This window comes from Cucurbitaria berberidis (assembly GCF_010015615.1).
Source record: "Cucurbitaria berberidis CBS 394.84 unplaced genomic scaffold K460scaffold_2, whole genome shotgun sequence".
Lineage (NCBI taxonomy): Eukaryota > Fungi > Ascomycota > Dothideomycetes > Pleosporales > Cucurbitariaceae > Cucurbitaria > Cucurbitaria berberidis.
Window position 1 is genome coordinate 2,716,397 of NW_024468936.1, and position 24,200 is coordinate 2,740,596.

Below are 24,200 nucleotides of genomic sequence, written 5' to 3' on the forward strand. Positions count from 1 at the left end.
ATCCAGGTGATAGCATTGAGAAGGTCTCACGTCATGTGCGAGATTGGCTAGGTAATTGTAGTGAACATTGGTCTGCTTGATCTACTCCCTATTCGTTCACCGTCATCCCCGAAATGCAAGCGCTGAATACCCGACGTGTCCTTAGGTGACCTAGAGACTTTGCGCTTACCCGTCAGTGGAAGCATTGAACCAGATCTCACATCGTTTGAGAGATTGGCTACGTAGTTGCAGCACACACTCGCTTGTGTAATACACCCCTTGTTCGTACACTGTTCTCCCCGAATATAAAGCGCTCAGTATCCAGAGGCTTTGCGCTTATCCGTCCATTTGCGCTACGCATCTCACTTCAGTATCTACCACCGCGCTGTCCCCGCTGAGGACCACCATATCCACCTCTGTTGCTGTTGTACCCACCACCCTGGGGACTGCCTCCATAGGCGCCGCGCCCAGCTGGAGGATAGCCACCTGCGTTCTGGCCATAGCCGTTGTTGTTACCATAGCCAAAATCGATGCCTTGCTGATTGCCGAATTGATTGCCGAAGTTATTATAAGGATTATTCTGCATCGCGGTCATGTGAGGTGGCGGCGGAGGATAAGGGCCACTGAAGTTGGGCGGTGGAGGAGGCGGTATGAACCCACCGGAGCCCTGGAATTGCGGCGGAGGGGGAGGTGCAAGGTGCGGTGGAAATGGCCCCATAGGAAATGGTCCTGGGAGTTGGCCCGGTAGTAGTGCTTGAGGAGGAAATGGCGGTGCACTAAAGGGCGGTTGTGGAGCCTGGGGGAAGCCTCGTCCAAAGCCTTGCGGTGCTTGTGGTGCTTGCGATGGCTGAGGTGGAGCGGGATACCGATTGCCGCCGTTGGGATTACCCCGAGAGTTCCGGTCACGATCGTTCGATCCAGAGTACGATGAGTCTCTGCCATATGGCTTTGGCGGCGGTCGTGATTGGCCTGGGCCTCTGTCGTCATATCTCTGGCCACGGTCGTCTGAGCCTCTCCTCTCATCCCTGGGCGAACGATGACGGCGGCTGTAGCTTCTATCGCGAGACCTTGAGCGCGAGCGCGGGCTATCGTAGGAGGACCGTGATCCACGACGGCTGAGACTGTGGCTGCGGCTGTGGCTACTATGTTCCCGTCTGTAATCTGATTCTGAGGATGACGGACGACGTCGTCTCGGTGACTTTGAGTAGCGTCGATCTTCGCGTCGCCTCTGCGGTGGCTCTCGGACCGCATCAACTGCCTTCATGCGCTCATCACCCTCCCATGCTATCGCGAGGGTCTCAGGCATGGTGTGGTCCTGTATAGCCTTACAGAGCTTCATTGACCATCCGTAGCCGTTGTAGACCGTAGCCGTTTCGCCTGTCTGTTTGTCCCGCTTGACCAACTGCCCCAAGGGATCTAGCCATAACTTATACTTTTTGGTTTCGCCAGTCGGGTTGTCGCCCGTTGGCATATATTTGAGGTCGATGTTCTCAAAGTAGTCGTCAAGCAACTTACGGACGTGGGGAGAAACTGGCTTCTTGTCGAATTTCGCAATTTTGATTCGGGATGGCTCGATAGGGCGTTGAGGGTGCTTGAACATCTGGTCGAGCATGTAGGAAGCTGGCAGGTCGTGCCATGGTGCGGTTCGGTCGCCATGGTATTCTGGCAGGAGGTAGTGGCGCTTCCGGACAGGCGTGCCACCTTGGGCTAGAAGCAAAGCCTCATCTGCATTATCTCGGAGAGATTTGATATCTTCGGCGCTGACCAGCTGGTTGACAGCCCAGTAGTTGAGGATGGCTCTTAGCTTCTTCTCAGCTTGCGAGTCCTTCTCGTAGATGCACGAAGCTGCCAAGTCGACGAGCTCAGGCGTGAAGGAGGTGGACTCGGTACCGAAGATGCTTTGCTTTGCGGTGCTGCGACGGTGGAATTTGTCAGTATGAAGAACATCGTTCACAATCAACAAGAGATCAAATCGATTGCGGGCGGCTTTCTTCGCTGAAGCTGCTGCTGCTTCTGATAGTGCCGCCGCCGCCGCCCTTGGCTGGTCAATGACGATTGACTTTGAGACCGAGACTAGGTAGTCTCCGAGCACTGAAATCCGGGCCTTGGAGGGAGCTATGTGCTTGACAATCCACTCTGTGCATTTCTATGAATTGAGATTAGTCTGCTCCACGGTACATGTGATCAATGGCCTTGTAGTCAGATACCTGGACGTGCACGGGCGTGTTCTGCTTGAGAACAGCATCAAGGTCGCTGAGGAAGTGCGAGCTAGCTTCGACAGAGACGGGCGGGAGACGAGCTTCGTGCTGCTCTTTCTTCAGCGCCTGCTTGAACTTGAGCTGCGCTATTGTCAAGATGGTTGTCGCGCGCCTTGCTTCATCAGGCTGCGCCATAGTGCCGACGGGAAGCTGCTGCTGTTGTTGGCCGTGGGCGCGATTGTTGTCGACGAGGAAAGAGAGGAAGGTGTTTTCGAGCTCATAAGTCCCCAAATGTCTGTGCGCCCACGCTAGCGCGCCTGCCGCTTCCAACCACGGCACGTGCATCGTACCAGCCCTGGCATGTCGCAGTAATTCAGCCATGTCCAACGATGCTATCCAAGACGAGCTCACGTCGATAAACTCAATCTTCGATGAGGGGACATTGTCTCTGATTGATGAGGATGCAAGACTCTTCAGCCTGCGACTGCCCTCGCTGCCGTCGATAATCTTGCGTCTCGAATTCCCTGCAGACTATCCTGATGCGCCGCCGTCCATCCTGGGCACGCAGAGTGTAGGACAGGATGTTCCAAAAGGCATGGGCAGTCGAGCAGTAGACGTGGTTAGAGACGTCCTTGCCCAAGTCTATCGACCGGGTGAAGCATGCATCTATGACCTGCTCGAGGAAGCAAGAGAAGCCCTAGAGACGGCAGAAGAGCAGGGAGATATACGTTTACAAGGAAATGTCGAAAGCCATCCCGCCGAAGAATATGGAGCTGGACATGCACCGCCAGATCCCATAATCGACATCGGACCAGAGCCCCCGTGGGTCGTCGCACCAGCAGTTATGGAGAAGAAGTCGGTCTTCCTGGCGCGTGTCGCCCCAGTATCATCCCCCGACCAGGCCAGACAGTACGTTACCCATTTCCTAGCAACGGACAAGAAAGCTGCCCGAGCCACTCACAATATGACCGCTTGGCGCATAAAAGGCCCCAACGACACGAGTTACCAGGACTGCGACGACGATGGCGAGACTGCAGCCGGGTCACGCATGCTACACCTCATGCAACTTATGGATGTATGGAACGTCATGGTTGTCGTTACAAGGTGGTACGGCGGTATTCAACTGGGCCCGGATCGCTTTCGCATCATTAACACTGTGGCGAGGGAGTCACTAATTTTGGGAGGTTTTACAAAAGAGAGCAAAGATACCGAAAAGAAGAAAGGGAAGAAGTAGGCAATCAGCGTCTGTCAAAAATAAATTGCCAGGGCACGAAACGGAGAAAATTTATTCAAGATCGATATCATGCATGGCCGCCACACCGTTACAACATTGTTGCAGGTATCATATCAGTTCATAACTAATCACGCTTTCCAGTCAAGTACTAGACAACTAACCTATTATTCCTTTAACCTACCGCTCATCGAACCTTGCGGTCTGGAGTGCGCGTTCCAATACACTAATACTATGATGGCACTAAGCCTAATGCAGCCTTTGCCGAGCTTATCGAACGCCGATCGGTATACTCCAGGGCTTACTCCGAGATCTCACTTCGCGTTAGGCTGCCATCCAACATGGGGAGCCAACGATAAATAGCAGCTGATATCACCTCTAGTGAATATTGCACAGTACACTTCCTTTCCAAAGTAAAGTAGCACTATGGAAACAACCGTCTGTACACCTAGGCTGAAGCTCACGCTTATCACTACTGCCAAAAGAGGCAGTCCAGAACTCGAGTGGCTACATGAAATGCGTAGTGATGCACAGACAACGTTTTGGAGGTAAGTCATGACATTTCTTACGTACCCAAATGCTAGAGCTTTTGATTCCAAAACCTTTACTGAGCTGATCTTTGCAGCATCTATGGTCAAGCCAAATCCCTTGAAGACACCGAAAGATTTGCAAAAGCGTGCCTACCCGAGGCTCCAGAGGAAGGAGGTGGAAAGCCCAAATCGTACCGAGTCGTTTACGCGGTGCACGAAATCCTTCAGAAATTAGTCACTGACACGCAACCCGATGTTTCTCACGCAGAAAAACCACCACGTTTCGTCGGTCTCGTGACAGTTCGCTCGTTGGGGGGCCCAAACGAACTCACCCTTCCACCGCAGTATACTCCAGCTTCCACTCATGATCCCACAACGCTATCCATCGAACTTGCATACCAGTTCCTGCCTATATCTTGGGGCCATGGCATCGCCACAGAAGCTGTAAGCACAGTTCTCAATGTCCTCAAGCGTGCGACAGCGTTTTGGCAACCATTCAAGAGGGTGTATATCCGAGCTATTGTGAACGAAGAAAACCCAGCTAGCCTAGGGGTTATGAGGAAGCTAGGGTTGCAGAATATGGGTGTCTGGGAATGGACCGGTGAGGCTATTTGGTTAGGCGGCAAATGGACGGATAGGAGCCGAATATGGATATTTGGCAAGAATCTGATAGAATAAACAAGAGAGGTAGTAAGTAAACTTGACCATCTACACGGCTATAACACCACGATGTCAGCCTCTATACCTTCCATTCTATCGCTCACTCGGAAGCTCACTAACTTCATGGTTGTTCTGATAGGTCTATCTACCAGCAGGCACCTGTGCGACTGTCGCATAATGGTGTCCGTCCTGCGTTGGCGTGCCATCTTTTGTATTGACCTCGTGAGTCTGCTGCAGCTCCGGTAGTTGCCAAAGATCTTGTTGCTGCCCCTGTGCTGGTACCACTTGCGCCCCACCTTTCCTACAATGAAATCCGAAGAACCATACTAGGAAAGCTATAACGAGGAGCAATGCTACACCGGCTATATTTGCGGCTGCGATGACTCCTGGACTCGTTGGCGTAGAAGGGTAGGATTTGCGGTCGATGTACGCGATGTCGTAGTAGGAGATGAAGTGGGTGAAGTTATTCGGTGGGATGGAACTGGACTGGGTGTTGAAGATACTGCTGAGGTGATAGAAGAACTAGATGTTGTGCTTGTTGGCTGCGTTCTATAAAGCTCAGATGGAGTCTAGTTTGCAGCACCGCAAAAGATTTTTAGTTTCCTGTTCGATTCTGGGATAGGAGCGGGGTAAGTGTAGTGCATTGTCTGAGTAAGGCACGAGGAGCCACTTGAGGCAGTTTGCGGTAATTAGCCAACGTAGTAGTCGGATGGAACGCGTTCCCTAGTACTCACCATGCGGACAACATTTTGTCATCCTTAGAGAGTCCAGTCGATGCGGTCGTGCAATCCGTCCAGATTGTAGGACACCCGAAGTATGAACCTGATTCGAAATATAGTTCACTGATCAGCGAGCATTCCATCGTCGTCCCTGCGGGTTGTTAGCCCAATCTCGAATGAAGGTGTAGATATCACGCGCATGTTGTCGAGTCATTATACCAGCCCAGGAATCTGGAATTTGGTGACGCAATAGTCCCAAAAGGACTTGGTGTCGTCGCCATGATTGTTGTTGAGCGGCGTGCTCGCACCAGATGGAAGCGTATAGGTGCAACGGGAGATCACAGATATCTTCCAACGCTGAGAAGAAGTACTGTCGCGATTAAAATCCAGCTAAGACCGCGAAAAAAGAGGATTTCAGAAGGCTGAATAGGAGATGTGGATCAAGGCAGGTTTTTAACTTTGGTCTGAAAGCCCAGACTTGGCAAACACTGCCACGCAATTCGCCGTCATCCCGCGGTGAATCAAGAGCGTATATTCGCTCGCTCAAGTGAAGGCTTGGTGCTGGGACAGTGACTTTGTATCGTTAGCATTCATGCAGTTCAACGAAAATGATCAAACCGCGTGTTGCGTGTAGCCCCCCCAAACGCCGCCTACACACAGCCTTGCACTATAGCCAATCGCCGCCCACAGAAAGATTTCATATAGCTTGCCCTAGCACTCAAATCAATAGCGATCATGATCTCGTCTACTTTATCCGAGAGCTCTTTCTTCTCACTCTGCCTTGTTTGCAGTGCGGTGGACGTTGTAGTTTGCGCTGAATCTGTGGTCTACGGTAATCTTGAAATTCTGGTCGCTTTCGATTACCTTCATAAATTGGCACCTAGTTAGGTAGAAATATTGCAATCGCAACAGATATAAAGCCATGTTAGTCTTCTCAGATAGTTGACCTGGCCGAAGGAAAGAGAACCTTTGAACTTAGCCAAATAATCCATCCACGTTGAGTGCCCTTCCATTTTTCAGAATGAGCTCAAACGTCCTGTATTAGTTTCTGGTTGAGCAAGTGACCTCGCCTGAATAGGCGACGATCAAAGCTTCTTTGTAGAGTAGGACGAGATTAGGGTGGTGAGGACAACAAGTCCCAAAGGGCATCGCCTAATTGCATCAGCCTTCTGCTTTCGCTCTCTTATTGATAGCTTTTCCTGTCATTGCTGGCATCCTACATATCCCTGTACATCTTTCTAGCTCCTATTCATCCGTGAGCCTATCTAAAACGATAATCGATAAGATCATGACTAGTAGTCCTATCGTCACACACGCCTCGATAGTGAACCCGGCCCACGCCATAATCATCGCATTAGTACCTATATCAGTTTTGACGTTGCCATAATTTGCAGTTTCTGCCATCGCTGCCGCACCCACAGAACCTATATGCTGCCAAAGACCGGCAACGAGCAACAGAATTGCAGCGACAAAGGCCTGCGTCATGGCGACCTGCGAAACGGGACGGGACGGAAATGGTTGAACGTCGACATCTGAACCAGTTCTTGTATCACGCTCGGCATGCCAGTTGGGGAAGGTAGCCATGAGCAATATGCAGATGAATGCGAGGACGACGGCCATGAACAACAGTCCGGAGAATAGCACATCATCCTTGAATTTCGACGCTGTACCTATGAGGTTCAACGGATCGTTCTCGGGTCCAATTTGCTGCGCCAGGCCGTCTGCATCGGAACTACAAAGCCAGACAATGCCGCGCTGGCGCACACACATCCCAAAGTATCCGACTCGGACTTCGAGCTGCGATGAGCCTTTGAATCCATTTAGCGTCTGGGATAAATTTCTTGTGACTGAGGTAAGACCTGATGGCGTTGAATTCGTGTACGATAGGCCGAGAATGTAGATATTAGTCATGGTCGAATAACTGGAGCAGCCGGCGAGTATTATTGCTATTGAGTTGTCAGATACCGAGGGAGACAAGGAAGAGCTGTGCGCATTGGGGCTTACATATGAATACTACAACGATGACTTGCCCTATCATGAGAATATGGTGGTAGCCGAGAAACGGGACCAAACCTGGGGTAAGTGTCAGCTGGAGCACACGTAACATTTAAAGAGCTTCCACGGACGCTGCAAAGCTACTGCAAAACGTAGAGTGCCCATTGTAGACCAGAATTTGGGAGCGAAGTAATATTAACGCGCTGTCATTTGATTTTGCTTGATGATCGAAAGTCGTGATCGTTGAGGTAAAAGTAAAAAGGATATTGGGCGGGGCTGGGTAATCTCTGCTCCCCGGAATTAGCTGCACTTAGGGAACAACCGTGTATGCCACATTCAAGCTCTTGGTAGGTGCACAATACGCCTTTTTGGCGTGGTCATATACGGGATAGGCAAAGGTCCGAATTTGCGACCAATGATCTCTTCTGGCGGCCCGTCTTTGAGTGACGCAGTGTGGGGGCCAAAAGTGCTCCCAGTCTCTTCGAACCCGCGTAGCCTGACCCGACGTTCTCAATACTGTTTTGACTGATCACGATGAACATGCGAAGGTCCAGGTCGCATTGAGAATAATGCTAGGCCTGGTTGTGCACTTATGGAGTCACCCCAGAATGCGCAAGATGCATTTCGAGAAGAGCCTGCTACGCAGCCTCCGGAGGTAGAGGGGAAAGAGCTAGAACACAACGTCGAAGATCATCAAAAGAGAACGGATATCGAAGCCCTCAAGCATGACTTGAAAAACAAGGTCAAACCCGACATTCGCGACAACGTAAAAGAGGGTGGAAAGAATTCTCCTGATCAAACTCACGAACAAACAGTCGAAAACGAGAAGCAGCTTGAGGCTACACTTGGAGACGATGAAAGCGTCGGAGAGCTCGGAGATGCAGAGGGCGGAGCTGAATTGCAGCATGGTCGTAACCAAAGATCTCCTGAGACAGGCAACGATGTAGGAAACGTTCAGATTCCTTCGCCTGGCCAAGATGAACATCGAACGTCTCTCGAAGACCTACTGAAATGGCCTCCATCCCGTGTATGGCACTCTCCTGGGCCTGCGGGGGGAGAACAAATACTACTGCCACCATCAAAAACCTCATCGACGATTAAATTAGGGACCTCGGAAATGGAACAGCTACCTTTAGGGCATTCATTAGAACAATTAATGTTGCAACCAGAAAATGTTGCTCTCCCCAAACGCAAAAAGAAACAAGCAAAAGACACAGATTTTGGGGATTGGGGCCTAGTGGCTAGTAAGGCTAAGGATAAACACGTCGATGATTGGGGCTTCGGTGCTTGGGGGGCGACTAGCAAGTCTAAGACGAGAAAGAAAGGAAAGAAGATAGAAAAGCAGATGCCGCCTTTACCGCCGCCGATCGCTCCTGAGGTAGAAGCCTATCGGGCTAACGTCAATCGGCTGGCCACAAATTTCTCACATTTCGAGAACGTTGCTGCTGGAAAGACACGCCATCATTGGAGTCCACGAATTGTTGTGCACAATCGAGTCGAGCCTGCGCATCCTGAGGTCATCGCAATACAAGAACCTTGGAAGGAGCGTCAGTCAGCACCACACTACCAGGAATTTTACGACACGCTAAGAAATGTTCCGGTCGGTTGTGTCCAACGAACTATTCTAGTGGAGGATCTTACCCCATCTTTGATCGACCTCTTGGGAGCAAGTTTTCAGATTCCACCACATGTTTTTGAAGAACATCTGGAAGGGGGAGGGTATAGAACAACGCCAGAGAACCGCGATAATGCAAACACATGGCATACCCGCTCCTCCGCTCAAGGATATTCGTCTATTACTTGGTACCGCCCGGTCTTGCCGCTGTTCCCTATTACCTCGAGATTTCGAGCCCGGCTTGTTAGGGATCGAAAACCGTCCCTCCGCTGTGTTTATGACGGCTGTGAACGACGTCACGACATCCGTCTGCAAACGACCGCAAATATCTGGCGTCGTAGTCTTGAACTCTGTCCTGAACCCGGAGTTTATCACAAAGGATCTGAGACAGAGTTCCCCGTAGGATGGGAAGAAAGGGCTACGATTTGGACTCGAGATATTGATGGCTGTAGATTCGGTAAGAAGCTAGATCGTCTGATAATGTTGATGTATAGAAGGTTAATAGCTTTAGTGATATTACTACTCGATCCACTACCGGTCACTGTTGTTAGTGAGAGCACAGGGGGTGCCCAAACACAACACCAGCACCGCCCACCGGTACTCGTCAGTCTGTTGCGAAGACCAGAAGTGCTAATGACGAAGGCCCGCACCTCTCGGGCCAAAGAGGAGCCTCAGTCTAGCAATGTTCAAGACTGGATTGCACAAGCATCTCACTATTCTGTTGATCCCGATTCTCATCGTCCTGAAAGCTCACCGTTGCCGCCACCTCCAGAAACAATGCCAGTGCAATTACGGCCCTTACCTATTACACTATCTGGTAAGCAACTAATTCTTTTGATTTTAAAGTTTTATTGGGTGGGCAAAGTTATCTTTGTAGTCAAGCCCCTAGTAAGCTTATTGACTGTTCTCTTGCTAAATCAGAATCCAGCTGCAGGCCTACCACCACTACCGCCGCCGCCGCCGCCACCTGGAATTGCTCTAATTCCAGTACGAAGGAACCAATCACGGACTACTGGGGCCAAGATTAAGATCCAGGAGGCAGATTTCTCTCCAGCTGCTTTGAGGCGACGAGCCACAAAGCCTGATATGGAGCTCCCTTCGCCTTCAAGCGGTCCTGAAGACGTTGGAACATCCAATTTACGCAACAGGAAACGCTCTATTAGCGATTCTAGGAATCCGCGTCCGCCTTCAGTAGAAGTGTCTCGACCACCACTGCCACTTGTAGATGAAGAATCTATAGTGACTGAAACCCACGGACCTTTCGTTCCATTCCACCCAATCAAAGCCAGACAGTCTTCATCCGCCAGAATCGGTAATGTCTTTACAACCCTGCATACCCGCGCGTACCTAAAAAGTTTGCAAGTCCCGACGTCAACGTTGGAAGAATTCGAGTACTTCCTGCAGCGGCCTAGCAAAGGAAAAGAAACGGCACATGATCCATTCCGGGCGCTCTTCCGTGTTATCCACGACGACACACACAGCCTCGTAGATATTATTCGCATTTCTCAACAGCGCATTCGCGAGGGCACCATGGACGAGGATTTGATGCAAAAGCGCGTCACCTTCTGGAGGGGTCTACTTCATCGACTTAATTTCAGTCTCGCGGAGGTGGATCAACGGCTGCGTGCATTTGTGCATTTCACCTACGACTCTGAAACGCATCCTTTCACGTTTGATCAGCGCACAGAACTGCCGTCTGAGAAGCTCGCAAAAGAAACGAAGCAAACGCTACGCAGCTGCATCGATCTCCTCGACCGGTCATCCAACTCGCTACTTGCCGAAATGCAGATCGTCGACAGTCGACGAAGCATAGCGGAAGCAGAGAGCGTCTCCAAACTCACCGAGCTTGCGTTCGTCTTCATCCCGCTATCCTTCGTAGCGAGTCTCTTCAGTATGCAAATCCACGAGTTGGACGGAGGCGTGTCGCTATACGTCTTTGTGATGGTGGCAATTGGGTTTGTGCTCGTCGCCTATGCGGGACGCCTTAGCATTCGCAGCTCGCGCCTGATCGAATACAAGAGCAAAGTCCTGCTCCAAATCCGCGACAAATCCCAGATTCAATACAACCAGCCTATTCCTACACATACCTTCCTCGCATGGGTCGGCAAAGCTATGGGCGGGATAGCAATTAAATCCATGAAGAGCTTTATTGCAGTCTTCGCACCGCTCATGCTCGTTTTGGCGATCTTGGCTGCTATCCTTAGTCCTATCATCTTGCTTTGGCTACGCAACATTAGTAAAGGTTTCACAGCTGTCATTACGGTATTGTTACTACTACTAGATGTGATGCTCGTCTATCCAGTAGTAGTCACCGCATCTGGAACGTTTGAGCTCAATCCCAGAACAATGATACGCGAGATTCAAAGGAACCGCGAAATGAAGCGAAAGAGAAAGAATAAGACGAAAAAGCGACGAAAGGAGAAAGTGGGCATAGATCCAGAGTCATTAGATGTAGAGAGCAGTGATGAAAGCGATAAAGATTATGTGTAGCAAAGCACTGGTCTTTCTCCACGATCTAAACTGTAACACCATAGCAAGTCATACCATACCGTTAATCGTTCCCTTCATAATATGTCGGTAGGCGAAGCTACCGAGTCTCAAAACGCCAACGTCGATCCCTTCACACCTGATACGCGTCACAAACGTTGTGCCGACAGCGGACATGAAAAAGCATTATAGCCAAGCGTGAATCAAAACTCCGAACACTTGACATGCCAAGCGAGCACACGACGTCCTTCCTCATAGGGAAACTTGGGTGTTTGATCACGGTGTCGAAGTTGCGTGGAGCATTGCGCATGCCCGTGGCGAAATTCGGACCGAAATGTTTCGGCTCTTCGAAGGTAGATGGGGCGCAGTTGACGAAAGCATGTTGGGGGTGGATATAGCGAGCAGGGATCGTTTTTAATAGCGGATTTGTGCATAGAAACTCGAGGCTGCGATGGTAATGTTGTCTCTAGGGAGCATTATTTTATTCACGTCTGCCGTTCGCTACCTCCCGCGCAGGGCGGCGAAGTCTTGTCTTAGCCGCTGACGCCATTTTTATTTCCCATGTAGATCTTCCGCATCAACTGCAAGCGCTCGGGGCATTCGTCATGAGGCAGATATAGTCTTACAGCACATCATCTAAACTAGCGTGTTTGCCACAAGGCAGTAAAAGGCTTCGTGGCTTGGCGAGATACTGCACAGTTCAAGCAAGAAGCATAATTCGGCCATGAAAGCCAAACCACGTCAGTACGTGGCATCCCATTCAGGCGAGAGCACGTGACAGTTAGCACACAACAAGACTATGATGGCGGGACGGGTAAAACGGGAGTGGAGTGGAATATTCTTGGCTTTCACTTGTCGAGGTTGTATCGAGATGTTACGATGTAGCTGCCTGTGAGGGGTTAACTGGCAAAGCGCCGATCTAAAGCGTGCGAAACCTGCGATGCCTCAGAACCATTCAACCGGAGGCGTGCTCGCCCTATGCTTCCCTATTGGCCTTTGAGATCTTGCAGGCATTTTTGCGTGTGGGGATTCCAAGGCAGACCCAAGAGGAGCGGGATACACTTGGCGGGGAGAATTTCCGCTTGGCCCGCCGAGAAACTTGGCAGATTTATCCTCAGAATGGATGCACGAGGCTGACGTGACCCAATCAGGGAGAAATATGGCAATGCGGACTGGGATAGTGAGGATTTGTTCGCTTGGCTGATCGCAATACCTAGATCCTAGGAATCCACACTAGGCAAGTGGTCGCGTGTCCATATATATAGCGAAGTTTGTCCACTCAAGTAGGGCAATTGAATTCCCAAGGACTTGAGACTCCTCTGTTCCTAAATACAACCACATCAAGATGGTGCCTGCAATCACTGCGAGATATGATTGGATCCTTGCTATCACCACCATCGCTTTCGTCTTTTCCGCGTTCGGTAACGGGGCGAATGATGTCGCCAACTCGTATGCCAGTATGTTGTGTCATAATATGAGAAGGAGGAGAGAAATACTGACGACTCCAGCATCGGTGGCCGCTCAGACATTGACCATGCCACAAGTCGGCTTCTTGTCTATAATCACTGAATTCGTCGGAGCTGTCGCCCTGGGAGCTCGGGTTACCGACACGATCAAGAACGGGATTATCAATATAGATCGATTCCAGGCGGCTGCCAACCCAGGAACCCTCATGCTCGCCATGGGATGTGCTGAGGTTGGGAGCGCGACTTGGTTGATGTTTGCAACCGTAGGATTTCCCGCCTAGGTTTGCTATCAAGTGTGCTGATCTGTGTCAGCGCTGGGGCCTCCCGGTATCGACGACCCAAACTGTAGTCGGCGCTTTGGTCGGCGTGGGTTTGGCCACTCGAGCTGGCGTGACGTGGGGATGGGAGTCTGGTTCCGTCTCGCAGGTTGCTGCCTCATGGGTTATTGCGCCTCTCATTGCATGCGCTTTCAGTGCAATTATTTTCGGTACGGTCAAGTACGCGGTGCTAGAGCGCGCGGACTCATTCAAGTGGGGCATGAGGCTGATTCCATGGTACTTTGCTCTCACTGCCTCTATCCTTGCGCTTTTTATCGTTGTCGAAGCTCCTACTGCGCCGTCCCTAGAAGAATTCGGAGCTGGCAACGCTGCCGGCATCGTCCTCGGTGTCTTCTTCGGCGTCCTACTCATCTCTTACGTTTTCTTCATTCCATTCCTGAAGCGAAAGCTCGTCCATAAAGATGCTCGTCTCCGCATCTGGCACGTCCCCCTCGGACCCCTTCTGATGAGGGAGAATCCACCTCTTTACTTTGCTGGAAAGGCTGATGGAGAGTACGTCACGAACTACTACGCTGATGCGTACGGTGAAGTCCGAGCCAAGGGCCAGGAGCTGCGACAACGAAAGGCCGGAGCTGGTAGCGACGAGGAAGCTGCGATTGGGGATGGCGTCGGCGAAATACAGAAGAATGATATGACTGGGGATAGCGTACTGACAAACGCGGCAAAGGTGAACGGGGTGGAGGAGAAGACGGACACAAGCGACGATGCCGTTGCTGATGCTCAGCTATCGCGCAAGCGTAGGCCCGAGCCGTACGAACGATTCATCGCCCCCGTCAAGGAGTTGTCCTGGGTCAATCCGCAGAAGTACTGGGGATACTTCAAATTCGGCATGCTCCAAGGTGAGTGATACTGGAATAGAGACTGAGCAAGGAGCAAGCGGCTAACTATGGCAGGTGTCACTCGAGACGTCATCACCCACGACAGCGACAGACTCCGAGCTATCCACGCCCGCGCAAATCGTTATGATGTGCGTGTGGAGCATATGTGGACGTACTGCCAAGTCATCTCGGCCATGATGATGTCGATTGCTCACGGTAGCAACGACGTTGCGAACGCTGTGGGGCCATGGTCAGCCGTCTACCAAACCTACAGAGAGGGCGCCATTGCGACCAAGTCTGGCACCCCAATATGGATGCTCATCGTAGCCGGTCTGCTTCTCGGCCTCGGCTTCTGGTTCTACGGTTACCATATCATGCGCGCCATGGGCAACAAGATCACGCAAATGAGCCCTACTCGAGGCTTCGCGACGGAGCTGGGCGCTGCTGTTACGGTCCTCCTCGCGTCTCGCTTGGGGCTTCCGGTCTCAACAACCCAATGCCTCACAGGAGCCTTGATCGGAACCGCTCTCATGAACTACGACGTGAAAGCAGTTAACTGGAGACAGCTGGGCTTCATCTTCATGGGCTGGGTGGTGACGCTGCCAGCCGCGGGCCTTATGGCGGGCCTGCTCTGTGTGATGGCGTTGAACACGCCGCACTTTTGATGAATTGCTGCTTTTATCTCGGCGCATGACATGATGAGGGATGAGAAGTCGTAGTGCTTGGTACTGGTATACCAGGGAACTGATGGCTGGTCAGTGTTGGAGTGTGCAATAGACTACTTCAATAGACCACTTCAATAGACTGAAAATACTTTATAAAGCAGCGAATCGTCTACGAAGATATGGTGTTACTGCAATAGTGAGAGGAATAATTCGCGTTGATGTGGACGTGGTGGTGGTGGTGAAGTAAGACGCTAGTTACCAGCCCAATGAAAGACTGCCCCTCCGCTCTTCATCGAGCCCCACTTAAATTTTGTCCGTCTTTCACCCCGCCATGAGTCGACGCGCCTCGACATCGCTCCTGTCTTCGGACTCTCGCGAGGCAGAACATTCTCATTCAATTAGACGCTCTTCAGTATGGTGTCGACCGAGGACCCCTACCTGATCCTGCCGGGCTCGTCCGCCCACTCCGACTTCCGCCTGCAGCGACTCGCCCAAGACATTGGGGCGAAAGAGGTCCGCTCTATCTGGGTGCACTTTGTCAACCCTCTCAAGGAACTGAGCGCCGACGAGTTGAAGACGCTGCAACAGATCTTGCACTATGGCGAATACCCAGATACGCAGGATAAGCTCGCACAGGTACTCCGCGATGCTGTTCACCGCAGCGGCGAGCCCAGGGACCCGGAGACAGTGCTCTTCTACATCAGCCCGCGCGCAGGCACCATATCGCCATGGAGCTCACTGGCATCCATGATTGCGCGTACTTGCACCCTCGAGCATGCCGTGAAGCGCATCGAGCGCGGCATGGTCATCGCAGCCACCTTTGACCGTACCCTGGACGCGAACGAGATCCCGAACCGCGACTACCTCCACGACCGCATGACCCAGACGATAAGCCGTGGTGCGCCCAACTTAGAGTCCATATTCGGCGAGAGCGAGCCTACGCAGGCCACCACCATCAGTTTCGAAGAGTACAATAGCGCCCATGCCGCGTTGGAACACGCTAATGGAGAGCTCGGGTTGGCCATGGACAAGTCCGAGATCGAGTACCTGGTGGAAGCATATACCCATGAGCTGAAGAGGGGGCCCGTCGACGTAGAACTGTTCATGTTCGCCCAGGTCAACTCGGAGCATTGCAGGCACAAGCAGTTCAACGCCGACTTCACCGTTGATGGCATGCACAAATCGTATTCGCTTTTCGGAATGATTCGGAACACCCACCAGAAGCACCCGCAGCACGTCGTGAGTGCATACAGTGATAACGCTGCAGTGCTGCAAGGCGAGGAGGCTAGCTTCTGGGCACCCAACAATCTGACCGGCGAGTGGAACGGGACCAAGGAGACAGTACACATTGTCTGCAAAGTCGAGACACACAATCACCCAACAGCGGTGTCGCCATTCCCAGGCGCTGCGACTGGATCTGGCGGTGAGATCAGAGACGAAGGTGCTGTAGGACGTGGCTCAAAGCCCAAAGCTGGTCTGGCCGGCTTCACCGTCTCTGACTTGCTAATTGAAGGTTTCGAGCGCCCATGGGAGCTGCGGGATGTTGGCAAGCCTTCCCACATCGCCAGCAGTCGGGACATCATGCTCGAGGCGCCCCTCGGCAGCGCCCAATTCAACAACGAGTTTGGTCGCCCATGCACCATCGGGTACTTCCGAACTATGCTCATGCGCGTCTTTACGAACGAGAAAGAGTCGGAGATCCGGGGTTATCACAAGCCCATCATGCTAGCAGGTGGAGTTGGAACAGTGAGACCGCAACACGCGCTGAAGGACCCCGACATCGTGCCAGCCGGCTCGCATCTACTTGTCATCGGTGGACCCGCCATGCTCATTGGTCTTGGTGGTGGCGCAGCTTCTAGTATCCAGTCCGGCGAAGGCAAGGTCGATCTTGACTTTGCTAGTGTGCAACGAGGCAACCCTGAGGTCCAGAGACGTGCGCAAGAAGTCATCGATACATGCCGCTCCATGGGTGACCAGAACCCTATACTCTTCATCCATGACGTTGGTGCAGGTGGTCTCTCGAACGCTTTGCCGGAGCTCGTGCACGACTCTGGGCTTGGAGCTATCTTCGAATTGCGCGAAATCGACAACGCAGACAAGGGTATGAGCCCGCTGCAGATTTGGTGCTGCGAGGCTCAAGAGCGATATGTTTTGGCCGTCGGCCCTGACCAGCTTGACCTGTTTAAGCGCATCTGCAACCGTGAGCGCTGCGGATACTCCGTTGTAGGTGTTGCCACAGACGAGCAGCGCCTTGTGCTCAAGGACAGTCAATCGAAAGAGAACCCAACCCCTATCGATCTCCCAATGTCGACACTGTTCGGAAAACCACCAAAGATGTCCCGCATCGTCGAGTCCCGGAAGTTGAGGCTACCTGCTTTTGACAGTAGCTTGTCGATGTACATCCCAGACACGCCCAAGGATGGTCTAATCGCGGAAGCTGTAGACCGGGTGCTCACGCTTCCTTCCGTGGGCTCCAAAAATTTCTTGATCACCATTGGAGATCGAACAGTCGGTGGACTGACTGTGCGTGACCAGATGGTTGGTAAGTGGCAGGTACCCGTCTCTGATGTGTCGGTCACAGCCACATCATTGCTGGCTGGAGTCAAGACTGGAGAGGCCATGGCCATGGGTGAGAAGCCTACACTTGCCCTGATATCTGCCGCCGCATCGGCAAGAATGGCCGTTGCCGAGTCGCTCATGAACCTTGCTGCAGCAAGCCTGTTTGACAGACTCTCCAGGGTTAGGCTATCAGCCAACTGGATGTCGGCTAGCAGCCATCCTGGTGAAGGGGCAGCTTTGTACGAAGCTGTCGAAGCTATTGGCATGGACCTCTGCCCGCGGTTAGGCATATCAATCCCCGTTGGGAAAGACTCTATGAGCATGAAGATGAAGTGGTCGGACAACGGTGAGGCCAAGGAAGTCACCGCGCCCATGTCCCTGGTTATCACCGCTTTTGCACCCGTTGACCGCATCGACCGCACATGGACACCAGCTCTGGAGCGGTTGGAGGATGTGGGTGAAACGATTTTGATGTTCGTCGATTTGGCAGTTGGCAAGAAGCACCTTGGTGGTTCTGCCTTGGCACAAACGTTCGGACAGGTTGGAGACGAAGCACCTGATGTCTATGATGCAGACACCCTCAAGGATTACTTCGACGCGGTCGAGCAGCTTCACGAGTCTGGCATCGTGCTAGCTTACCATGACCGATCGGACGGTGGTCTGTTCACTACACTCGTCGAGATGATGTTTGCTGGACGATGCGGGCTGGAGATCATGCTCGATGGCATCTCGCGATCGGGCGAGCCCAAGGATGTCCTTGAGACTCTCTTCAACGAAGAGCTTGGCGCTGTTTTCCAAGTGAGAAAGAAGGACGAAGTCGCTTTCAACCGCTGCTTCGCCACTTGCGGTCCACCACCGGGTATGGTCAAGAAAATTGGACGCGTCCCCCAGGCTTCAAAGCAAGAGATCTCCTTTGCATTCGGTTCAAAGATCGTCTACCGCAACAACCGCCAGAAGCTTCAACAACGCTGGGCGGAAACGTCATACCGCATGCAAAAGCTCCGCGACAACCCTGCCTGCGCCGACGCTGAATTCGCAAACATCCTCGATGACAAAGACCCGGGTTTGTCGTACAACCTCACCTACAAGCCCGCTGAGAACATCCTTCCCTTGAAAGCCACCATCTCCTCAGCCTTCACATCCAAGCCGAGAGTTGCGATATTGAGGGAAGAAGGTGTGAACGGCCAATCCGAAATGGCATTCGCCTTCCATATGGCCGGATTCTCCGCCATCGACGTTCACATGACCGACATTATCTCTGAACGCGTCTCCCTTGCCGGCTTCGTTGGCCTTGCCGCTTGTGGTGGCTTCTCATACGGTGACGTCCTCGGTGCAGGTCAAGGTTGGGCTAAATCTGTCCTTCTACATCCCAATACCCGCAAGGAGTTCCAAACGTTCTTCGAGCGCCCAGACACCTTCGCGCTTGGTGTCTGCAATGGCTGCCAATTCTTGTCGAAATTGAAAGAACTTATCCCTGGTGCGGGACTTTGGCCGTCTTTCGAGAGAAACGCATCAGAGCAATACGAAGCGCGCGTCTGCATGGTCGAAGTGCTCGACCCCACGGGCCCCAACACCTCTCCCTCGGTATTCCTACACGGAATGGCGGGCTCAAAACTTCCCATCGTGACCGCGCACGGCGAGGGCAGAGCACACTTTCCATCCTCTTCGTCATCATCGTCGACTCCACAGACGCTGTATAACGAGAACCTCGTCGCACTACGCTACACAGACAACTACGGCAAGCCAACCGAGACATACCCATATAATCCCAACGGTAGCCCGATGGGCATTGCAGGTGTGCGCAGTACAGATGGACGCGTGCTCGCACTTATGCCGCATCCCGAACGCACCATCGTGAGGGAGGCGAGTAGCTACATCCCCAATAACGAATCGGAAGAATGGGGCGAGTTGGGTCCGTGGATTAGGATGTTCAAGAGTGCTCGACGATGGGTCGGGTAAAACTCTTCACTTTTGATCAGGTGAACATGATGAAGGAATTGATTAGACAAAATGGCGTTAGTTGTGATTATTACATTATGAGCTCTGCATATATTAGTTGACGAATGGAACGTAATGATTGATTTTCAACGAGGCTTGTGAAGAACGTTGCATTAATGGGTGTGTGCACCTCGCAAGGCTTCATACGCGATCTCGTTTGCCCTCCCAATCTAATCGCTCCGCTAGTTGCTCCCACATGGGCTCCGCACCTACTCTGCCTACACTTCGCAAGCCCGCTGTGATGAATGGTAAGAGTCGTGCAAGCTCTTTATCGATCATCTGTAGTACTTCTCTCGGACTTCGTTGAGCGATTTTTGTTGCGCCTGTCCTTGGTTCTGCGCCATCGCTTTCCTCGTTTGCATCCTCGTCAGACAACTCTTCGTCAACGGGTGAAGATGCGCTGCTCTTCTGTCTCCCCCATCTATTCCTCCTTTTGCTCGGCCCCGCGATGGTTTTCTGGGTAGCACCGAGAGTTTCTGCGAGAAGAACGCCTAGTTCTAAAATCTCCATAATCGCCTTGTGTATGGGTTTGACGTCTTTGCTCAACATGGCTCGCTCCTGTAGCTTCGCAACGTACTTGATGTGGATCTGGGACATTTCGTCAATGTCTTGCGCTTTCTCCATCGCGGTTTCCATATCTTGGGTTGTGAAGAAGATGACTGTCTCGGTGAGGTAGGAGCGTAATATGTCGGTGAACCAGGTAAGGCGGTGTTGCAGCTTGTACGTGAGCTTAACAGGAGGTTTAGCGCGTTGGGTACGCGTTGGGCGGACGCGTTGGAGTTGGTATCTCACGCGGTAGATCTGTAGGAGGAAGGTGAAGAGTTGTTGGTAGACAGGGATCGATGAGCGCTGTACGATGTTCTGAATGGTCCATGGGAGCTGTTTGATGGTCAGCATATGTGGATGTCAATAATTTGGAAATGCTAAGTGGCACGTACGGCATAGTCAACAGACATAGCAGCCAGCCCCTTAAGAGAACGTTCAGGGCTCTTGGTCTTCGTAGACCGCACCACGACCCTCTCCACATCCGAAGTAGACAAGGTGCTACAAAATATCCCGCGCGCAAGCTCTGTCAACACGTATCGATCATTCCAGCCTCTCTGACTAGTATCCATGCGCTCGAATACCGCATTCGCAAATTCCTCGAAGACTGCCCCATTCTTGCCAAGGTATATAGTTTCGAAGGTGGTCAGAGTACGCGTGAGGCCAGCAACCTCGAAGATATGCTGGCGGAGGACTGATGAGGCGACGGAGTATTTGCTGCGGATCCAGTTTGAGAAGGCGGCTTGAAAGAGCTCTGGAAATGGGCAGAGAAGTACATCTGATGAGGTACCACAGACTGTTTCGTGGTCAAGACGTGGTTCGTTGGCAGCGCTATTGGAAGAGATGTTGTGAATGCCCAGCTCTTTGAGGAAGACGACACTTTTCCCAGTATTGAAGATCTTCTCCGCTGCTGGCTGAAGGAATGTAGGCGATCGCAGTTCATTATGCCCATCTCGGCGTAGCACATATCTGTCGTGCCAGAGAGAGGCAGCATCGCTGTTTGGGTCGTTTGCAAAGACAAAGAAGGTTTCATCGTCAGTGCCAAGCTCGCCTGCTTCCATCCACATTCGGATCGGCTTAAGATAAGTTTGAAGGCATTCGAAGAATATCTCGGACATGTACTCGAATATCTCCTTCTCGAGGATCATCTGGGCTAGCGTTGTTTGGTTAAACAAGGCTTCCAGGTGGCTGAACGGATTGACGAGGAGCTGAGGTTCGATGTCTGACACTATCTGTGCTAGGCGGAGTATAGGCACAGACAATGACTGAACCTCATGGTGAAGCTCGAGCAAGCTGATCGAAATTGGTGTAACGGGTGATAGGTAACGTTGTTGTAGCTGTGTTAGAGACTGATCATAAGCCAACAGGCGTTTTCGGACGGCTGCTTCAAAGGTCTGGATGAGGGGTAGTGTTGATGCTTTCGCAGTCCACTGCCGCAGTCGGTAGATATCTTTTCCTATGCTCGTGAATTGAGATAGAAGATGATCGGTCGTATTCTGCATAGCATGGGCGAGGTTATACCTTGAAACGATACGGATGTTGTATTTCTGTTTGTCGGTTTGATATAGGCTTGTCCGGAGTCCTGCGAGCATGAAAAGCGTTTCCCGTATCGCCTGTAGCTCGGTGATCTCAATCTTTGCACTATGCTCGTCTTCAGCATTTTTCCAAAACTGTGCTTCTTCCAAGTCTCTGACAAGGTCGACCTTTGTTGAAAGAACACATGACTCTGGATCATACGTGTCATCTTCTTCGACACTCGTCGGTGGTGAAGACTTGGTCTTTCCCCGCTTCTTTGTTATTCTCTCGTCTCCTGAAGATTCGACGGCGTAGTCGATATCCTTCCAAATATCCTCGTCGCTATACGGGTCCTCATGCAGGATCTCAGACCAAGTCAGCGGTGGCGGGGGGCTAGGCGGTCGAGCCAGCGCCAGCGCTTCGACTTGTGTGTTCTCCAGCGGCCGATCAGCGAGTTGAAGCAATAGCGCGAGGAGTTCGGGCTTGAACTTGCTGGTCAAGCCCTCCAGCTTCTGGAGTCGTATTTGCAATGCGTCCGCGAGGTCATCGCGGTCTTTAATGCGGAACTTCTCGTCCAGGCCGGCAAAGGTAGCTTTAACGTCGAATTGATTCGTTCGAGCATATTGATGTCCCCGGAGACCACGTAAGGCGATCTCTTTGGCGTGCTTGTAGGCTTGCCTGTTGGTTGCTGGACTGAACTTTAGAATCGAATGTATCAGCTCGTCCGTGAGGCCAGCTATCTTCGCGTTTTGCGCCATGTCGACGCGTCTTCCCTCCCGACACTTTCGCTTTCCAGTTCCCAGTCCCAAGCGATCTACAGCTGTGGTGGTGGTACGCGTTGGAGTCGACATGCGACGGTCCCTGCAGGTGCCGGCCCCACTTTGTGAAAGTACCTTACTCAACAAGGCTAGGCCGATAAGCACCGCGTCACCAAAGGTGAAACTCATCTCGAGCAGCAATTCCTCTCTTAGGTGGGCTATGCCCCATTATCTTGTCAACATACTCGGTATTCCCCATGGCGTTGCCTAAGAGCATACGCTACTTGGCTGGAGCCACCTTCTGCATATTCGTATACTTGTTTGTGCAGATCCTCAAAGCGCCTGGTTCCGAAAGCGAGCTGCGGCTTCCGAGCAAAGCGCCAGCGACGAAACTCGATAATTGGGATCATGACCCGCAGTCTGATGGTATGACAACCCGTCTAGATGATTCCTGCAACTCATAAAGCTGATTGGTATGCGTAGCGTCTGGAGAACCTCCCGAACCCTTGCGCCGAGTCGATGGCAACAACTACGCACCCAACAATCCCGAGAGCGCCCGCATAAACGCTACAATTCTCAGCCTAGTACGGAACGAAGAGGTCGATGATCTGCTACAGAGCATGCGCGATCTGGAGCGGACATGGAATCACAAGTTTAACTACCCGTGGACCTTCTTCAACGACAAGCCCTTCACAGAGGAGTTTAAGACGAAGACGAGGGCGGCTACCAATGCGGAGGTACGATACGAGCTCGTTCCCGCCGAACACTGGGACATACCGGCGTGGATAAACATGGACCTCTACAACGAGTCTGTCTCGCTTCTCGAGAAGCAAGTGCAGTACATGGGGAAGCAGTCCTATCACCAAATGTGCCGGTGGAACAGCGGCATGTTCAGCGAGCACCCTGCGCTCAAGGACATTCAGTACTACTGGCGCGTCGAACCAAATGTCCATTTCTTCTGCGATATCGACTACGATGTTTTCGCGTGGATGCAGGACCATAACAAGACATACGGATTCAACATCAACATCTACGACGACCCAAAGAGCGTTGCAACCCTGTGGCCGGAGACGAAGAAGTTCATCGAGGATAATCCGGGCTACGTACACCCCAACAATGCGCGGGAATGGCTCGAGGACGACAGGCGCCGTCCAGAGAATACTCAAAGCGCCCATGGCTACTCGACATGCCATTTCTGGTCCAACTTTGAAATCGGCGACCTGAGCTTCTGGCGGAGTAAAAAGTACCGCGATTTCTTCAATCATCTTGACCGCGCGGGCGGCTTCTTCTATGAGCGTTGGGGCGACGCGCCTGTCCACAGTGTTGCATTGGGTCTATTCGAGGATAAGAGCAAGATACACTGGTTCAGGGATATCGGGTATCAACACATTCCGTTCTTCAACTGTCCGAACAATCCGAAGTGCTCGGGTTGCGTGGCAGGGAGGTTTACAGATGGGGCGAACTGGCTAAAACGGGAAGATTGCCGGCCACTGTGGTTCAAGTATGTTGGCATGGATTAGGCCTCGTCACTCTCTTCGGTGCAAACACGTTTTTACCCCATTGTATCATATTCGGGGCGCTTCTAATTCTTTCTGTATCTACTACCAGACATCTCCCATCAGGGGCAGCATGTTGATGCATAATGGAAGCCGGAATTCCATGGTGTTCTCGGCGCTTTGTACCTACGCTCTAGTACGTTTAGAAGAGTTAGTACTATATATACCTCTGTAGAATTGAAACCTCGAGTTTATGATATACATTAAGTCCACACCCATCCTAATGTGATGTTCGCCTCCCGCGTGCGACGGACATTTAGTATCCGCCTGCAACAACCCTGGCACGCCGCGTCGCTTAGCTGCAAAGGAAGCAAGTTTTGCCGACACACTCGGACCTCATCCACGGCAGAATGATTCCAATACCTTGAGTTTTTATCTATAATTCACCAAAAGACATCTCGAGGTCCTCATCAAACTTCTAGTTGGTCACTTAGATCACAACACCACGTGTAAGTGAACTTGGATGTGAAGTTACCATAGTTTGAAGGCATGGTTAGGTATTCATATTCATGAATCATCGCGCATTTTACGCGGTATAAAGGGTATATCTATGTGCCATTGCGCCGTTTG

At 51.9% G+C, this 24,200-nt stretch overlaps 9 protein-coding genes across 9 annotated transcripts; 6 read left to right on the forward strand and 3 right to left on the reverse strand.

Moving 5' to 3' along the window:
- Positions 1–129: 129 nt before the first annotated feature.
- K460DRAFT_363942 (uncharacterized protein) lies at positions 130–2,421 on the reverse strand. Its single transcript, XM_040932914.1, has 2 exons — positions 2,187–2,421; positions 130–2,125 (listed from the first exon to the last, which is right to left on the reverse strand). The coding sequence occupies exons 1-2, from the start codon at positions 2,370–2,372 to the stop codon at positions 347–349; spliced, it is 1,965 nt and encodes a 654-aa protein (XP_040790495.1). The 5' UTR covers positions 2,373–2,421; the 3' UTR covers positions 130–346.
- Positions 2,422–2,543: 122 nt separating this feature from the next.
- On the forward strand, positions 2,544–3,567 carry K460DRAFT_65771 (impact family protein). Its single transcript, XM_040938598.1, has one exon. The coding sequence runs from the start codon at positions 2,557–2,559 to the stop codon at positions 3,409–3,411; it is 855 nt and encodes a 284-aa protein (XP_040790496.1). The 5' UTR covers positions 2,544–2,556; the 3' UTR covers positions 3,412–3,567.
- Positions 3,568–3,834: 267 nt separating this feature from the next.
- On the forward strand, positions 3,835–4,616 carry K460DRAFT_374893 (uncharacterized protein; the record flags this gene model as incomplete). Its single annotated transcript, XM_040934712.1, has 2 exons — positions 3,835–3,956; positions 4,034–4,616. The coding sequence occupies 2 exons, from the start codon at positions 3,835–3,837 to the stop codon at positions 4,614–4,616; spliced, it is 705 nt and encodes a 234-aa protein (XP_040790497.1).
- Positions 4,617–6,438: 1,822 nt separating this feature from the next.
- K460DRAFT_333458 (uncharacterized protein) lies at positions 6,439–7,589 on the reverse strand. Its single transcript, XM_040930880.1, has 3 exons — positions 7,444–7,589; positions 7,322–7,390; positions 6,439–7,263 (listed from the first exon to the last, which is right to left on the reverse strand). The coding sequence occupies exons 1-3, from the start codon at positions 7,475–7,477 to the stop codon at positions 6,563–6,565; spliced, it is 804 nt and encodes a 267-aa protein (XP_040790498.1). The 5' UTR covers positions 7,478–7,589; the 3' UTR covers positions 6,439–6,562.
- A 315-nt stretch (positions 7,590–7,904) lies between these two features.
- K460DRAFT_403252 (uncharacterized protein) lies at positions 7,905–11,417 on the forward strand (the record flags this gene model as incomplete). Its single annotated transcript, XM_040936613.1, has 3 exons — positions 7,905–9,384; positions 9,439–9,744; positions 9,856–11,417. 3 exons carry the CDS (start codon positions 7,905–7,907, stop codon positions 11,415–11,417), a joined length of 3,348 nt encoding a protein of 1,115 aa, XP_040790499.1.
- A 1,342-nt stretch (positions 11,418–12,759) lies between these two features.
- Positions 12,760–14,701, forward strand: K460DRAFT_333461 (phosphate-repressible phosphate permease-like protein; the record flags this gene model as incomplete). Its single annotated transcript, XM_040930881.1, has 4 exons — positions 12,760–12,871; positions 12,923–13,143; positions 13,193–14,057; positions 14,112–14,701. 4 exons carry the CDS (start codon positions 12,760–12,762, stop codon positions 14,699–14,701), a joined length of 1,788 nt encoding a protein of 595 aa, XP_040790500.1.
- Positions 14,702–15,115: 414 nt separating this feature from the next.
- Positions 15,116–19,219, forward strand: K460DRAFT_280736 (phosphoribosylformylglycinamidine synthase; the record flags this gene model as incomplete). Its single annotated transcript, XM_040928426.1, has 1 exon — positions 15,116–19,219. One exon carries the CDS (start codon positions 15,116–15,118, stop codon positions 19,217–19,219), a length of 4,104 nt encoding a protein of 1,367 aa, XP_040790501.1.
- A 180-nt stretch (positions 19,220–19,399) lies between these two features.
- Positions 19,400–22,074, reverse strand: K460DRAFT_280827 (uncharacterized protein; the record flags this gene model as incomplete). Its single annotated transcript, XM_040928436.1, has 2 exons — positions 19,400–20,137; positions 20,197–22,074. The coding sequence occupies 2 exons, from the start codon at positions 22,072–22,074 to the stop codon at positions 19,400–19,402; spliced, it is 2,616 nt and encodes an 871-aa protein (XP_040790502.1).
- A 257-nt stretch (positions 22,075–22,331) lies between these two features.
- Positions 22,332–23,820, forward strand: K460DRAFT_307668 (glycosyltransferase family 15 protein; the record flags this gene model as incomplete). Its single annotated transcript, XM_040930075.1, has 2 exons — positions 22,332–22,512; positions 22,558–23,820. 2 exons carry the CDS (start codon positions 22,332–22,334, stop codon positions 23,592–23,594), a joined length of 1,218 nt encoding a protein of 405 aa, XP_040790503.1. The 3' UTR covers positions 23,595–23,820.
- Between the last annotated feature and the right edge of the window lie 380 nt (positions 23,821–24,200).

Excerpts from the sequence above, each read along its gene's own strand:
- K460DRAFT_363942 (XM_040932914.1), bottom strand. The coding sequence starts at position 2,372 with ATGGCGCAGCCTGATGAAGCAAGGCGCGCGACAACCATCTTGACAATA. Across the intron at positions 2,126-2,186 it reads ACACGCCCGTGCACGTCCAG|AAATGCACAGAGTGGATTGT; the intron begins GTATCTGACTAC and ends CTCAATTCATAG.
- K460DRAFT_65771 (XM_040938598.1), top strand. The coding sequence starts at position 2,557 with ATGTCCAACGATGCTATCCAAGACGAGCTCACGTCGATAAACTCAATC.
- K460DRAFT_333458 (XM_040930880.1), bottom strand. The coding sequence starts at position 7,477 with ATGGGCACTCTACGTTTTGCAGTAGCTTTGCAGC. Across the intron at positions 7,391-7,443 it reads TTTTGCAGTAGCTTTGCAGC|GTTTGGTCCCGTTTCTCGGC; the intron begins GTCCGTGGAAGC and ends CACTTACCCCAG. Across the intron at positions 7,264-7,321 it reads CATCGTTGTAGTATTCATAT|CAATAATACTCGCCGGCTGC; the intron begins GTAAGCCCCAAT and ends ACAACTCAATAG.